At 52.4% G+C, this 16,610-nt stretch overlaps 1 protein-coding gene across 1 annotated transcript in view; it reads left to right on the forward strand.

Moving 5' to 3' along the window:
• The window catches only part of LOC131901788 (tetratricopeptide repeat protein 7B-like), a gene marked incomplete at its 5' end in the record, with an annotated part of 99,874 nt that extends 85,185 nt beyond the window's left edge, over positions 1–14,689 (forward strand). The window contains one exon of the mRNA XM_059252864.1: positions 13,681–14,689. Coding sequence (XP_059108847.1) covers positions 13,681–13,902 — 222 coding nt within the window. The remainder of the gene's footprint in view (positions 1–13,680) is intronic.
• Positions 14,690–16,610: the final 1,921 nt, after the last annotated feature.

The raw sequence follows: 16,610 nt of genomic DNA on the forward strand, positions 1-16,610 counted from the left end.
AATGATAAGAGCTCAGTGTGTGGGGAAAGCGTGCCTGCTGGGTCTCTGTTCTCTCCAAGAGCTCTGCAGTGGAAATCTTCTCTATACAGCCCCATCCTTCCCCAGGTCCTCACTAGGTCCCCAACCTGGTCACCATCTCCCTTCCCCCACCCTGGGCCTGACTTGGGAGCACTAGGAAAGAAAGTGCATTCAAACAAACAGTGAAAGTCTGCTTCCAGACAAACTGTCTATTTCTCCTTTCCTCGCTGAACTGTGGCTTTCTCTGCCATGGTGGACCAGCAGCTCAAGCGTGTGATGAGGAGTGGCTGAGTGGAGCCTAGCACTGGCCAGTGAGGCCCATCCCTTTCCCATCCAGATAGAAGATTATGAGTTGTCTTGTTATTTTAGGGACAATTTTTCCGAGGCTAATCATTTTCAGACCCCACTTCATCGGAAAATGTCTTATCATTTCTGTTTGTTCCTGTTTAAAAATGGAAAAATTGCTCCTGCCAGACCCTGGCAGGGATGGGGAAGGTACTGGCCAAAGTGACCACATCCACCCTGGCAGGTAGTAAATCATCCCCGTGTTTGGATCCCAGTGAGTCAAACGATCCCCATGGAACCAGCACCTGGAGGCCATCCTCTTTGGTTCCCTGTCTATTGAAAAGGCTGTGGGGAATGCTGAGGCTTTGTGTCATCTGGGCAGCCCTGTGGAAGTTCAGATGGGGCCCAGAGAAGTCCCCACGCAACCTTCAGGGATAGATGTGGGAGCTGACGTTCCTGGCTGAAGGGACCATCATCATCCCCACCTCCCACACAGCATCTGCACTGGGCCCAGAGTACAGTTGGCACAGAAGCTGGACAAGAGGGGTGATGGGCAGGTCCAGGACATGATACCCATTCCATAGTCATCTATGGAATATTTATAATGTACCAAAAAATGTCCTAGGGGCTGGAATGGCTTGTAATTAACAGCATGCATTATTTGGACACTGCGAGTCCCAGGGGTGGAAGGAAAGGTGAGTAAAAATGTCCTCTGCCTCCAAGAGCCTGGGGTTCCCTAGTCCAACAGCTGGTGGCTTCTGCTCTGTACTGTTGACTTCTTTCCAAGTTTCCTATAAATCCTGGAACCTTCTGGCACTCAGTGAGCCCAAGCTCATCCACCTGCTCCTAAGAAGGCAGAAATCCCAGGAGCCCTTGGGGCTGCACTTAGCCTCACCTGTAGCCACTCTGTGTGCAGAAGGGGATCAGGACTGGCCCCTTCCCCTGGCAGTATGTGGTGAACACAGCCCCAAGCTCTCCTGTGGCACTCAGTTTTATAGCCGAAGGTTAGCACTCACTCAGCCCCTTGGTCTTGCCCAGTCTCTTCCTTGAGAAGCCTTCCTGGTCATATCAGCTACTACTTCTCAAGTCCTAGGACAGCATACATGTTGAGTATGTAATGGTGCTCCCAAAATATGTTTTAAATAAGAGACCTTACCAGTCCTGTACTCTGCCCGCTGTTTTCGAGACTGAAAAAGTGAGACTCTTAGAGAAACGCAGTCTAGGTTGGCATTCGCTAGAAGGTCCCACAGTAGGTTGGAGAGAGGATGACCCACCAGCCGTTGGGCTGCTCCCGGCCCGGCCTTCTGCCCAAGCATCTCACTAAGGTTGCTGGATCCAGGCTTTTGCTTGTGGTGGTGGTGGAAAATGGTCAGACTGAGTACAGAGAGCACCCCCAAAGGCATGGCTTCCCTCTCCACCTCTCTGAGAACAGGTTGGCCCTGTGAGGCTAGGCACTCCGGTTTGGATATATTATACTCCCACAGGCTCATTTGTGTGAATACTTGGTTTTCAGCTGATGTCACTGTTGCAGGGAGGGGACCTTAAGGAGGAAGTAGGGCCTCACTTGTGGGTGTAGTCACTGGGAATCAGGCTTAAGGGCAATAGCTCAGCCCCTCAGCTTGCTAGTCTGTCAAGGTGTAAGCAAGTGGCCTCACGCTTCTGCCTCCACAGCCAAGAGCCCCTGTCCGCCGCCGCCATGCCTTCCCTGACACGGTCTGTACCCTCAAACCTTGAGCCAAAATAAATCCCTCTCCCCTGAAGCTTCCTGTCTGGTTTACAGTCAGGTGGTAAGGAAGAGGACTGCACTAAGAATCTGCCAGGCTCCTGGGAAGGGATTCCAGGCTTGGGCCACCGTAGTAGGGGCCGGGTTCTCTCCGACTCCAACTCTTAGGCCCTGTGACTCTAGGAAACCCTCAGTACAGCTTCTTACATGTAAATTGTTGTGACCATGACAAGCCCGTAATTGGAAGCCCTGCCCCACCCCCCAACCAAGGCCCTGAGAATATGCCCCCTGTGCTAGAGGAGGTGAGCCTCTTATGTGGGCCTGCTCAAGCCACCTGTGGAAACAGTGGTCCCAGACAGCAGTGTCTCGCCGGCACACTGCCTGGGGTGGCATACCACCTTCCCAAACAGGCAGGGACAGAAGCCTCCTGTGGAGGCAGGTAGGCCCCCCTGGGAGGTAATTAGCACCACACTTTCCACTGCGTGGATAACTTGGGCCATGGGGAAGCGCTTGACTTCAGGGCTGTCCTGCCTTGTTTTCTGCCTGGCTTGTTGTTGGTGAAGGTAGATAAAAATAAATAAATAAGTCAACCAGGGAGATGTATAAATAAGTCAACACGAGTCTCCTGCCCATTGCCAGTGGAAAAGTACCAGTAAGGGCAGCTAGGTAGCACCCACAGAATCGGACGCACTGACTAGGGAATGGCAGTCGGCACAGCATCAGGACTAAGGCACTTCTCTCCTAAGAGCAAGTCAGGTCCAGCTATGAGCTCATCGCATTGCAGCAAAGCAGTTGGGAGAGGGAGCCAGAGGCTCAGTTTGGACCATGACGAGGAACTGCCTCCAATTTCAGAGTGAGCCAGAGGCCCATCCCCACACCTTGCTAAGGACCCAAGGCTTCCTTGTCACTTCGCGCCCCCCCCCCCCCACCGTCAGTGGCCCTGCTCTCTGCTCACTGCTGTCCTTTGATGCTGCTTAGGATTGACTGGCCTGACGCTTCCTCAATTGGGTCAGCACACCAGGCAGAGCTTTGGAGGCGCTAATGCGGTGCTTCTGTGCTGACTGGTGGTTGAATTTGTGAGCAGCATGCCTCAGACTGCTGCCATCAGGAACTCCCCTGGTGCTGGGGTTCCCCACAGCCCCCTGCCTGGCCTCCAGGGTCCCCGCCTGCAGCAACACCAAGCACCAGGTGCTGACACCAGGGCCACTGAATATTCCCTGTCTCAGGGCCAGGGGGCAGCATTCAGACTGCCTGGGTATGATTTTCCAAGGCAGCATGACCCCAGCGAGGAGCTGAGACATACAGTGTCTTTCCGCTAGAAAAACCACATCTCCCTCTCGACTAGCAAAATCATTGCACATTGACCCCAGGGGTAAGTCAAGGTGTCTGCAGCCAGGGCAGTTCGTCCAAGCCAAGTGCCTGCTTCTGACACCGTTGTGACAGTGACACCCAGCTCCTCAGCCTCATTGCTTTCTGATTGGGCTTGGACTGCTTATTAAATGACCTCATCCTCTCAAGAGCCAGGCACCTGCCTTGGAGTGATGTGTCCAGTAGGAGGAATTAGATACACATGGGGTCTTCTGTCTCAGAGGCATCTTGGGGTCACAGCACCCACACACAGAGTTCAGTGGTCATGGATCCTAAGCTTCAACCTTCTCATCCTTTTAGCAGGTGGGTAAGAGAGCTGTATCTTGCCATCTGGGACAGTGGGGAGCTGTCCTGTTGCTTCCTTCCCTCAGGCAGACATTGGTTCTGCACACTTAAGGGACAGCCCTTGGGGACACTAGACCAGGACAAGACCCGCAGCAAGTCCACCCTCCAGGCCCATGCCTGTGCTCCTCGAGGGACAGGAAGCATGGCTCCTGTGACAGTCTGTGCCCCTGAGTCTCTAGCCAGCCCCCTGGTGCAGGCACCCACAGTGCCCCATGCACGTTTATGGATGGAAGGAAAGAGCCAGACACAGTAGTTGTGGTTGTAGCAGAGTGGGCAGAGCTCCATCCTGGGGACACAGATACCAGAATGTTCCGCAGCCCTCTTGTGTGACCCCAGCATAGAGAGGGCAGTTGGCTTTCCACCTTCATGGGTTCTGTATCCACAGCCTCATCCAATCGTGGGTTAAAGCTGTTTGGGGGTCGGGGAACACATCTGTTCAAGATACGTACCCACTTTTTCTTGTCGTTTTAAGTGTTTCAGTATGGCAGCTGGCAACAGCATTTCCATGGCAGTGGATTCAGTACATGATGTAGAAGTGACCTTTCTTCAGAACCCTGAAGATGGGCCAGGGGTGGGAGACCACACTGAATAAATCTCCTTTTTCTGCTTTTCTCTTAAAAAAAAAAAAAAAAAAGCACATAGGTAATAAGCAAAGAGTACACTATCTGTACAGGGATTTCAGCCGACTGATTATTGGGGACTAATCTCCCCATCCCACCCCACCCATAAAATAAGGGTGATGGGCCTGGGGGTGCTCCTGTACCCTACTCTCCACACCGCCTAACTGTGGGAAGGGGCAGGCTTTGGGGCACCTCAGGCCTTGGAAGTGACTAGCCAGGTGGCTGTGGTCCCTTCCTAGACTGTCCCAGTGACCCCCAGTTCTCTAAAAGCCACCACAGCCTGTAGATATGTTGACACTAGTGCTGAGCACCCCCTTTGAAAGACATGAGGCCAGAGGAAATTGAAGGCCTGGGCTGAGCAGGCCGTGGCTTACAGCCAGACTGCGGGCACCCCACTGCCTGAGAGCCCATCACTCCAGCGTTCCTGATTGCAGAATACACTGGAGGATATTCCAGACCATTCTGAAAGAAAGCCGCTTTAAAAGATTCCACTAGTCACACGCCTTTAAAAAACATTTCAAAAGGAAAAGCCATCTTCATGTTTTCCTAAGGCTTAATGGTGACTTTCTCTGAACCCACGGTGAGACTGAGGCCTCCTCCTTTGAGGACCTACATGATGCAGAATGCAGTCATATGGAGAGAGGGTTGAATTTACCATGTTGGAAAGCCCAGAGGGTAGGGACAGAGGAAGGGAGGAAGCTAGTCCAGAAGTTCCCTCCAGGTCCTTAAAGCCTGCCAGGTAGAAACAGAAGGGGACTTCTCCACATGACTTCAGGGGACTCGGAGCATCAGAGCTTAGGCATTAGATAGAAAGTCTCCGTAGAGGTCCGTGAAGGCCAGGGTTACAGGGGAATGGGAAGGAATAGAGGACAGCAGGGCAGTGGAGAGCAACTGGTCACAGCAAGATTAGACAGGAGGCCGCCCGCTGAGAAGAGCAGAAAGCCAGAACCCTGTCATCTGAGGACTGCGCTTTCTGTAGCTGCTTGGCCCCAGGCTGACGAATGTAAGAGGTTTGTCTGCTTCTGAGTGGATGCTGGAAGGCCTAGTCTCCAGAAGGCACATTTCTTCAAGTAAAGATTTGACCTGGAAAAGGAGCCCCGTGGGAGAGCAACCTCCTGCCCTCAAATATCACTGGTGAACAGAGACCTGCTGCCTGTGGGGGGCAGTGGGGGTCCTTCAGGAGAGGCACCAGGCCCTTTCCTCCTGGTGTTTGCAGCTCTGTGAGTGAGGAAGAACTTCAAGGGTTTGTGCTAAGTGCCAAGACCTCTGCACCCCCAGCCCCTGCCCCAAGGCAGAGCGTCCCCTCCCTGCCTCAAATACCATATCCCAGGACCGACTAGGGGCTGTCTACAAGGTGGAGTGCTTGTTATAGTTAGCTTGGAGGAGAGCGAGAGAAGGAGGAGGCAGCTGGCATTCAGGCAGGGCTGGGGTGGGGGAGGGTGAAGGGCAGAGGCCACAGGGATTAGAGGTTACCTTTAATGTCACCCTAGTCCTGTCCATCACCGATGGAGAAAGGCCACCCAGCACCAAGCGTGGCCTCACCCAGTACTTGCAGAACCCTTTCCTCCACCCCTGCTGCCCTTTGAAGAAGTCCCTCCTGCAGTGCGACAGGGCTCGCTGGCAGCTGGCATTCCCCTCCTGTCCTTTGTCCCTGCAGCCTCCCCTCCACTGCCCTTCAGCCTAAGTCCCCAGAGCAGAACTTGAGCTGCTCTTTGCTGGTCTGGAGGCTGAGCAGCCTCATGAATGCTCTGTCCTCCCTAAAGCGCCTGGAGGCCACCCAGAGATGGTGGCAGAAGCCATGTGTTGCTGGGGGAGGGCTGCATGCTACCACACGGGGCTACCTGCTGCCTGTGCATCTTAAGTGGGCACAAGTGTGTCAGGAAGGCTTGGGGTAAACTGGATCAAAACTGTTTCAATCGACTCAAGCTGGAAAACCAGCCCTGCTCCCTTCTGAAAGACGATAGGGTCACCTGACCTCTGGGAGCCTTGTCCAGGGAGCCTAGTGGCAGTGTGTGAGCCCCACTCCTGCAGTGTGCTCTGGTGGGCATGGGCAGAGGAATGCAGGCAGGTGGCTGCACTGAGGAGCCCTGGCATACATAATTGTCCTGGACACATGCACTTGCCTGTCCTCTGCTCAGAGCAAACAAAGGAAACCAGACGGCCTGGTGGAACCAGGCCTCCTCACCGGTGGTGGCTGCCGGGACCAGATAGACAAACCCAGAGCAGCCCCACTACCACCTACAGGTGCCGTTCAGTTCCTTCTGCGGGAGTCAGTGGGAGGCAGGGCGGGCTGCATCACACACAGAGTGCTCGTGCCCAGAACAGACAGCTCTTCCAGGGCTGCAGAGCAGGAGGGCAGCTGTGAGGCCCAGGGCAGCCCTAGGTGGTGTTCCAGTACCACTGCACAGCCATCCTGTCAAAGCCTTTGTCCCCTGCAGGCTCCTGAGAGTGGCACTAGTTCACTGTCAGGCTCTGCTTTGAAAGAAACTTGTTTTTAAATACCCCCAGCTTATTCTCTTCTTTCTGATCCTCCTCATCCAAACGGCCGTGAATGCAGACTTGGCCTAGTTCCCTGTCCCATAAAGCCTCTGTGTTGGAGCCCCAGCTCTCTCTGGAGCAAAGTCTCACACTGCTTCCGTTGACCACCACAGCTGTACCAACTCATGGGTACAAAACAAGCCAAACAAGCCTTCACTTTCCCAGGGCAGCTGGAAGAGCCAGGCAGGGCACTGGTCTGGGTCGGTACTCAGTCATATTCTTGAATCCAGGATGTTTCAGGGCTTGCTTATTTACCCTTTCTGTCTTGATTCCTTGCCACCTACCTGGAGGTGCAGAGACGCAGGGGCTCATCCGGTCCCTGCCCTGTCGTCACCCACCGGAAAGCCCAGTGAGGAAGTAGGAGGGGATTTTCTGCGATCATGTAACATCTCTCACAGGACAGTTGAGCAAGCTCTTGAAATGACCATCAACTCTTTGCATACTAAAAACTCATCCATGCTGCTGGCCCCTGGTGTTTGTCTGCCTGTGGTTTTAGAAGAGCCACTTACCCTAACCTGCCTCCTGTAGGGTAGCATTGATGGCATTTCTGACCTAGAAGTGGGAACAAAGCTATTAAAAGTCCAGTGAGTGACAGATGGCTACCTGGAGACAGTGTGCGGAGTGAGGTGGAGCAGAAGTCATCCGTACCCTGCCTGGAGAGCGCCCAGTACTCATCCCCCGGACACTGCTTGGGAGAAATACAGCCCGCTGGAGACAGGACACCTGGCCCGACTACAGCTGAGCACATGAATTCTTAGCAATGGCTTCTTCAAGAAGGATGCTTTCATGGATATCACCTGCCTATGTCTGTACCCCTGGGACAAGCAATAGACTGTGGCATGCCTGGAGCTCAGCAAATGGCTGCCCTTGCTCTTGGGCAGAGTACCATGGACGTGTCCAAGATCCCCAAAGGAACTTTGGCCTTGAAGGCTCTGACTGGGTGCACCGCAGCCTTCCCAAGGCTCCTGTATACTCCCTAGGCATGTGGCAAGGTGTGGAGTCTAGGGCAGTAATTACCACAACAAAAAGGCAGATGCTAATTGCCCTCAAACTAGCCAAGTCCATTTTATCACATTTGAAATAACAGGTTTAATTTAATCCTTTATTTCTAATTTGGTGCATCACCAATATCTTATTTGTATAAAACACCTGATTAGAATAATTACAAGCTTGGGAAGCTGTCTGCATTTGTGTCTAATGAAAGGGGCTAGTAAGGGAGCTCCTGTTCCCTCACACTCTGCAAGAATGAGCTATAGCTATTAATCCACGGAGTCTGTATAATAGGCAAAGGAATTTATTAGAAGATAAAACTCACTACAGCCTGAAAAACCGAGCTATAGCCCACACTGATCTTCTTCCTGGTCCAAGATCTGCCTGGTCCTCCCCAGCATTCAAACCATGAGGGAGAGAAGAGTGCACAGCAGATGTGCATGCCAGATCTTAAGGTTCCCCCACTCCAGCAGCCATGCCCCAGGGGCATGTACTTCAAGGTCATAGGCAGGTGCAGCAGTTACCTGCTGCCTCTCTAGGAGCGGTGCTTCAAGGTCATAATCAGAACAGCTACCCACTACAATGAGGGGACCCAATGGTAAGGGCACACACATGTGTCACAGTTCCAATCCCAACTCACAAGGCTGGGGCAGATGCCCCCTGCTGATGGTACAGATCTGCAGCAATATCCACTTGGTGATGGTCAGGTGACGGGGGTGGAGCCAGCACCTAGCACTGGACGGGGCTGGTGTCATTTGACATTTTCACTGCTCTTTAAGACAGGCCTGCACCACATCCACCTGTATCCCAGCACATCTGGACCATCATCCTGTAGACTGTATTCGCTTTGATACGGAGGCAGTTGTGAGTTCTAGGATCATGTCGTCAGCTTTCCTTTCTTTCTCTTGCTTCGTGGAGGACTGAGAGTCCATGCTCCTGACCTACCTGTGAGGAGCAGTGGATCCTGGGCCTGTCAGGGAATAGGGAGGCCCAGGACTTTGTTGGAACTTGAGTTCCAGCAGGAAGCGCTAGGCTGACTGAGGTAGAGGAAGCGGAGGGGCTCAGTAATGTGGCCACTGACAGTCAGCCTGGCTGAACCATGGAAGGGCTACAGCCTGCGGCAGTGGGAACAGTTAAATGCCAAGCTCTGGAGCGAGGCTTCTGGTCTTTGGAGAGGAGAACAGGCAGGGCCTGTGGGATAGTGATGGTGTGGTTAGAATTGTTCTTCAAGGCCAAGGCAGGGGAAGAAGGCCTCTCAAGGCATGGAAGGGCCTGGATCACACAGCCAACTCCCAGCTACTCCTGGCCAACCTTTTGCTTATCAAGAACATGCTGTGGTGGTTCCTACAGTGTGACTGATTTCCCAGATGGCCTTGGCTCTCCGGGGGAATAGGGCGAGGCCTATCTTTCATTCCTATGACAAGCCCACACTGGTAGCCCCCATAAGCCTCCAGTTTTAGGAATTCATTCCACAGAACACATTGCTTGGGAAGCTCCAAGGTCACCTGAGAGGGGCAGCCTGTCTCTACCTTAGGAGTCAGGTCCAGGTCTACGAAGGGCCAAAACCTAACCACTAGGGAACCGCAGAGACACCACCACCCCACCATCTACCTAGCACCGAGGGTGTCAATCAGTTGCGTCTATCAAGACTCTTCTTGTAGGACTTTAGCAGGGAATGAACTCTGCTCTATACCCTCACAGCAGGCTGCACCCATGTTCAGTAGATGCCACAGCAAAACAAAACTCCTAGCCTAGGGACTGGGGCCCACTTTAGCAGAGTGAAACCAGTAGCCATTGGGAGAACAGTACCCTCCAGGTCCCCACACTGGACCACACGCCAGCAAGCCCAAGCAATGGAAGGCAGGGAGTCCTCCTGGGCCGTGAATAAATGAGTAGGATGTTCCCAAGCCGCAGGCCACAGCTGGAAAATCCTGTGCTTGGACTAGGAACAATTTCCCAATCATAGCATGCAGAGGAACAATGCAGTCATGAACTAATGATTAGTTCCTGATTAGGAGATACAGTGTGGCTACTTGGTGTCACCTGCACACATTGGAGTGTGCTCTCAGAGGACCCACAGAGCCCCTGCCACAGCCACAGCCTCAACCTTGGGTCACCTCTTCAAGCCACAGGAACAGCGAGGACCCAGAGGGCAGACCAGGCATCTTGTTCCCACCTGCAGAGAAGTAAGCAGGGATGCCTTTGTGCCTTCCAAGGTGGCCTTTCCCTTGTCACTTGCCAGAGGCATGCTGTGTGTCTCCTCACCTGAAAGCCATCCAGTACCTTTTTCTCCAGTGTGTTCAGAATTATGACATACTGGGATGCATCTTGAGAGATGAAATGGGCCCCTCTTGTGACCCCTTCACACTGCTGCCTGTGGCCACCTTCCAGACCCTGTCTGTACCTGTCTCCTGTTGGCTGCGTGGAACATCCAAAGGAAAGCTGGACAGGTAGCACTTTCTAGAAGGAGCAGGCAGAAGCTCTTGAGCATTGATGTTCTGCTTTCTGGCCCTTGGGGTTGGCAAGTGATGATGTCAGGTTGTCGTGTTTCTAGAGGAGGTCTGCGTGAGAGAGCTCCATCCTAGACAGGGGGTGGGAGTACTCACTGTCCCGCCACCTGCCGTTGCCCCCCACCATCCAACTTCACACAAAGAAGTTTGAACAGACCCAGGAGCTAGGAACAGGGATTCTGCAGTGGTCCATTTTCACACCAGAGGCACAGTGCTCTAGAGAAGCCATTTTTGCTCACTTGAAAAGTTGGAGCCTGATAGGGTGACAGTTGTCCACAGCTGGAGTTCACTGCCTTTTAGGTAGTGAGAATGCCCCTCTGCTTGGTACATACTGGGCTTGGCCAGGCCTTCTGAGACAGCGCTGATGTCCCCTAGGGGATCCAGTCCACATAGGACAGTGCTGGTCTTGTGGCAGACATTGGGCAGGCATTTGCTGTCTGCACTGTGTGGTTGTGCTCACCCCTTCAGGAAGGCAAGCCCCAGGGCCCAGTGTCTTTCCCTGTTCCTACCCAGTTCCCTTACTGTCTAAGAGGGGTGGAGAGGAAACCCACGTTCACCGGGACCAGCTCTCTGGGATGGCCAAGCTACCTCTGCCGTCACCCTCAGCCCTCATTGCTCCTCCTCCTTTTCCTCTTCCTCGTCCTCACCCTCCTCCTCCTCACCCACCAAGACTTCCTGAACCCTGTCCCCCCCAGCTAGGGTTCTCCCTCCTGTGACCCCCAGTGGAGGACCTCCTCAGGTTCCTTGGCTGTCATCCCACTGACCACCAGCTCTTCCCAGCACGTGACTCGGAAGTCAGTGCAACTGTTTAGGCCCCTACAGGGCACATGTCCTGAGGAGGGGTGAGCTGAAGTTGCCCCGTGGGCCTGTGCAAGCACTTATTTCATGGGTGCTCTGAGAGTGAGCACCAGCTGCCCGTTCTCATGGTACCATCATCTGCGTGTGTCTCAGGCCACAGTTAGCACTGTGCCTGCCACTTTGGCCCCTGAGACTTGACCCAGTGCTCTTGCCTGGTGGTAAAGTACAATTGTGAGAGTGAGCTAGGCCCACCTTGGGGTAAACAGAAGCTATGTCTAGAAAGAACAAGGCCTATTGGGAGAGTTAGGGTTACATTTGAGTAATGGCTGGTCATGCTGTATTCTTGGGCAGGAAAATTACCCACCATAAAGATGTCAGCTTTTCCATGCACACCTAGAGATTCATTGTAAATACAGTTTGACTCCCACAGGGACTGACCAAAGGATTGTCACATTTGTCTGTAACAGTTCAAGGCAAGATGGTCAGGAAATATTTCAAAGCAAAAGGTAGAGAGGAAAGCCTGTAATCCTACGTATTAAGATATGACTCATAGTTGTGGAAATTCCAACAGCGTGATGCTGATACAGAGGCTAGCTATGTAGCTCCTTGGAACATAGTAGATGGCCCCTTTTTCCTGCTCTTGTCTGCTGTATGACAGAGCCAGTGCCCTACTGAGTGAACAGTAGGCAGAATTAGCCATTTTGTATCTTGCACAGCAGCAGAAATCCAGGTCTGCGTGCCAAGGCAAAGTAAACTACTTAAAACTGGATAGGTCACAGCACACACTGAAGAGTGTTAGCCCTGTGGAGGGTTAACTTTCTAAGCTAGGGAGTGACACACCCCCTCCAGATTTATAGCTATGAATGAATTTAAACACCGAGAATTTAGGGGGCTGGGGCATGACTCCACAGTCCTGAGTGCTTATTGCCTTTGCAGAGGACCCTGGTTGGGTTTTCAGCATCCATATAGTGGTTCATAAACAACTGTAAGTTTAGTTCCAGGGATTCTGTGCCTTCTATGGCCTCTGTGGGCTCCTGAACATACATGGTGCACAGAATCTCACACAGGAACACACACATATACACAAAAATAATAAATGTGGGAGGGGAACCTTGGTTCAAAGAAGACGATGGTAGCATAGTCTTCTAAAGGGTCCTGAAGAAGGCAGGGGATCCAGCCAACCTCAGTTATTGAAGAAATGCAGCTCTCAACATGGAGGACCATACTGCACTCATCTTAACACAAATGAAGAGCCGAGATGGAAGGGATGAGGGGTGGTACCTGCTGACCTCCAGACCACACCAGTGAAGCTGACCCCACAGAAAATGTACAGCAAGCTTGAGAACTCTAATCAGAGTCATGGCCTCTACTTGCCACTTTGGAGACATTTACCCTAAATAGAGACTTTCCAAAAGACGGCAGGCCACTGTGAGGGATGCTGGTGACGTTGGACTCCCCGCCACCTTCATCCTTCACCTAGATCATCCCTCTGTATCTTTTCATAAATAGACCATGAGGGTTTCTCAATAAATTCATCTTACTAGAGGTTGTCAGAGGTGTAACAGAATGACAATCTAGTCAAGAGTAGCTGCACATGCCTTTAGAAGGCAGAGGCAGGGGATTGTCACAAATTAGAGGTCAGCATAGTCTACAAAGTGATACTCCTAAAAAAACAGAGGAACCCTTTCTGGAAAGATGGCCATGGCTTTGTGACATTCAAGAGTAGAGGTTGGCCATGACCTCAGTGTCTCTCCACATGAAGGAAAGGCTAGTTACATAAGAGTAATGCCATTAGATAAAGAGGCACTTCCTGACCTGCGCAACTGGGGAACGTGGCTATGGTCAGATGTTTGGGGATCAACACAAACACCCTGACTAAAGCTGAAAGGTGACTCTGTGCACAGCTGAGCAGGGCTGAGCACTGGACATTAGCATGAGGCACATGATTAAGGCGAGGGACTGGGCAGTTTTTTTAAATGTCAAAACTAGTGGTGCCACAGATGGCAGACGTCTCCCATATAGGCTGGTGTCAGCTAGGACACAGCAGGTCAACCACACTAGGTCACAGTAGACCTTTCCAATTGGTTGGTTCTTGATAAATTTTCAAATGACCCATGTAACATTGCCTTTTGTTTAGCTTTTGATTTGGGGGTAGTGTAGTTGTTATTTTGGTTTGGTTTTTGTTTTGGAGTGGGGAGGGTTGCTTTGTTTTGAGACGGGGTCTCACTGTAGCCCAGGACGGCTTCACACTTGCTACCATGTACCTGGCTGAAATTGCCATGCTTGCAGTTCAAAGGTGAATAGATTTCAGCAGTTTCTTGTGATCAAGCAATGTCTTAAATCCTTGCCCCTAAGCCCAGGAGTTGGTTAGAACTTGGCTGTGTGCTTGGAGTAGGAAATACATTCCTACCTCCAGAGCCCTTACTCAGGAGCCCAGGTAGGTAGGTACCTGGCGCTCCTTGAGTGTCTGACTCTGTCTCCACAGGCTCTGGTCCTTCACCAGCTGGGCCGCTACAGTCTAGCTGAGAAGATCCTCCGGGATGCAGTGCAGGTGAACTCAACAGCCCATGAGGTCTGGAACGGGCTGGGTGAGGTCCTCCAAGCTCAGGGCAACGACGCTGCAGCCACCGAGTGCTTCCTGACGGCCTTGGAGCTGGAGGCCAGCAGCCCTGCTGTGCCCTTCACCGTCATCCCCCGAGTGCTCTGAGAGGGCCACCCACCTCACCTGCCACACAGGCCCAGGATGCTCTGTCCAGGCTGCCAGGGGTCATCCCTCACCCAGTGGATGGATCTGCAGTACCGAGGCCCTGGATGGGTGTTTGACCACAGTGGAATAACCACGCCAACCCTGAATCATCGCTCTCCCCTCTTGCATTCATTCATTCTTGTTTTTGCCAGATCCATGATCATTTTCTGAATCTACTGATGTCATTCAGAATGGATTATGTGCCATATTCAGTTAGTTGTCACCTGGGTTTGAAGTAAAATGATTACAGACTTATTCAGCGAATGTAGAAGAATCTATTCCAGGTTCAACTTCAGTGGCAGGACAGATTATTTTTATCAGTGCTGTAATGAAAGCGACTGCCCTGTCCTCTGTCCCCTCTGCCATCTCTCCTGCCCCTCCCTTGGCCCAAAACCAAATGTGAATTTTCTGTTTCCCACCCACTCGTCCATGCCAGGACACCAGCCAACAACTCCTCGGTTTTATTGTCAACAGTTGTACCATGTGGTGAATTACTGTTCCTCTACCGTTCTCCTAGAGCAAAGCTTGAGTCTAAGAATATTTATATTTTACCAATATATGGCTGTTACAAGAGAAGGAAATATGAGTTATTTAAGTTTAACTTTTTTATGTGAATTCAGAGTTTATTTATCGATGGAAATATGTACAAAGAAGCTTCAAATGGAATATTTACCGACATTCCTTATACATGACAGACACTTGGCTAAACAGGAAGATGATGTTAATAAAAAAATGATTTTTAAATGGACCCCTGGCTTTTGTCTTTCACAGAGCTGGCAGAGCAGAGACCAGAGAGGCTCATCTGTGGGTGTAAAGCTCTCCCGTTCTGGGGCCTGCTCTCAGCAGTCTGCCTGGCCTCAGGCAGACAGCCGTGGAGAAGAGCTTCAGGCCTGGGCTGGCTCCTCAGGTCTGAGCTGGGTGCGCTCTTCACACCTTCCCCCGGGCTTCCAGCTCCTCACTGACATCCATCTGTGTGTCCAGGTCCCAGGGGCCCTGGGCTGTCTCCCCTGTTCTCTGACCTGCCACGCCTTTCTCAACTAGGGACGTTCGTTTGCACACTCACTCACTCACTCACTCACTCATTCGTGGATGAGGAGACATGGAAAGGTCAAGACACTCACTTGGGGAACCACTTGGCTAAAAAGGGCATTGAGATGCAAGCCTGAGACTCTCCCTTTGCCAGATGTCAAGGTCTGCCCTGTGGAGAGAGGCTTTGGGGACCGGGCCATGTGTGAGATGCCCTAATTCCAGTAATGCTGACTGTGACCTAGACAAGTCTTGAGGAAAACCAGACAAATGTAGACATGGTGGAGGGTGAGGACAAAGCAAGGCCATGGGCATAGTGAGGGGCCATGCTGCTCCTCAGAGAAAGTACTCGGGGTACTGTTCTTATAAAGCAGCATAAGCTGGAACAAGCCAGTGGATCCCCCAGAAAGAAACCAGAACAGCTGAAGCAAAGGCCAGAGCCCAGTGAACATCCTGCCCTGAGAGCCCCCAGCACAGCCACACTAGGCTGGAGTGGGGGACACACTGGCTGAAGGGACCTCCTAAGTGGAGCTAGCCATGTGCCCTGCCACCTCTTTGATGTTCTTCTCATGATGAAGAGCAGTTCCAACATCCGCTGCATTCTAGATCTCAACCAGCTTCATTCCTGCCCCTCCCCCAGCCACCTCTCAAGGCCAGGGTGGCGGTTGTTCCGTGGCGCTGCTGACCGTCTTGTGGAGCTGTGTCAGGAGACCATGGCTTCCCGTATAGCTATTACTACCTCTCCCTCCACCTCCCCTGCTTCCCTGTCTTCTGGCTCTTCTGCCTGCTCCAACAGTGTCCACACACTTGGCTCCGGTCTTGTCTGGGGACACCAGCAGTTGACAGGATGCACGAGGCCTCAGAGACCCCTGCATCCTGACACACATGCACACAAGAGGGGAGCCAGCCCCTCCACACTGCCTCTGCTCTTGCCAATTTTTCTGCCCCACTGGTCACTCATTTCCTGCGATTCCCACCCACACGTCACTATCACCGGATGGAACCAGGAAAAGGACATCCTGCAGACATCTCATGCAGACATTGGAGCTTCCAAAAAGCCAGGCTGTGGCCCCCTCTGCAGGGTCTTGCCCTAGGAGACTCCCACCAGCTCTGCGCCTCCTTTGTGATCCTGAATCTGTCCTTCTCAGGGCTTACTGCCAAATGGGGGCAGTTGTCCCTCCCCGACCTGCTTCTGGGTTAAGCCTTGAGTCAGCAGGCAGCTATCAGGGTTGTGGGGTACCAGGCAAGGAATACCGAGGATTTCAGCACTACACAGGGATGCCATCCAGATCTTTCATGCTAGGCCTGCAAGCAGAACTCCTCCAGACACAGGCCTCACTGGGGTTGGAGACAAGAAGGTGGTGGCACTTTCTGAGGTCTGCCCCCTACCCTCACCAGGAGCCTTAGCTAGCCAGCTGGTTGTCTATCGTCTCCACCATGGTTCCCTATTCCCAATCTGCCATTTGGCCCCTAACTTTCCCTGAGAACAGTAGGGTTCCCTAGTGACCACTGGGCAGTAGGTCACACAGATGCTTATGTCACCTCTCATGGAGAAGGGACCTTCATCTTCAGTCTCCAAGACAGAGGCAGTGACTTCCCCTCAGGACTGCTGGGCATATTCATAGAGACTAGTCCCCACACTG

The sequence above is a fragment of the Peromyscus eremicus genome, unplaced genomic scaffold, assembly GCF_949786415.1.
Source record: "Peromyscus eremicus unplaced genomic scaffold, PerEre_H2_v1 PerEre#2#unplaced_384, whole genome shotgun sequence".
In the NCBI taxonomy this organism is placed as follows: Eukaryota; Metazoa; Chordata; class Mammalia; order Rodentia; family Cricetidae; genus Peromyscus; species Peromyscus eremicus.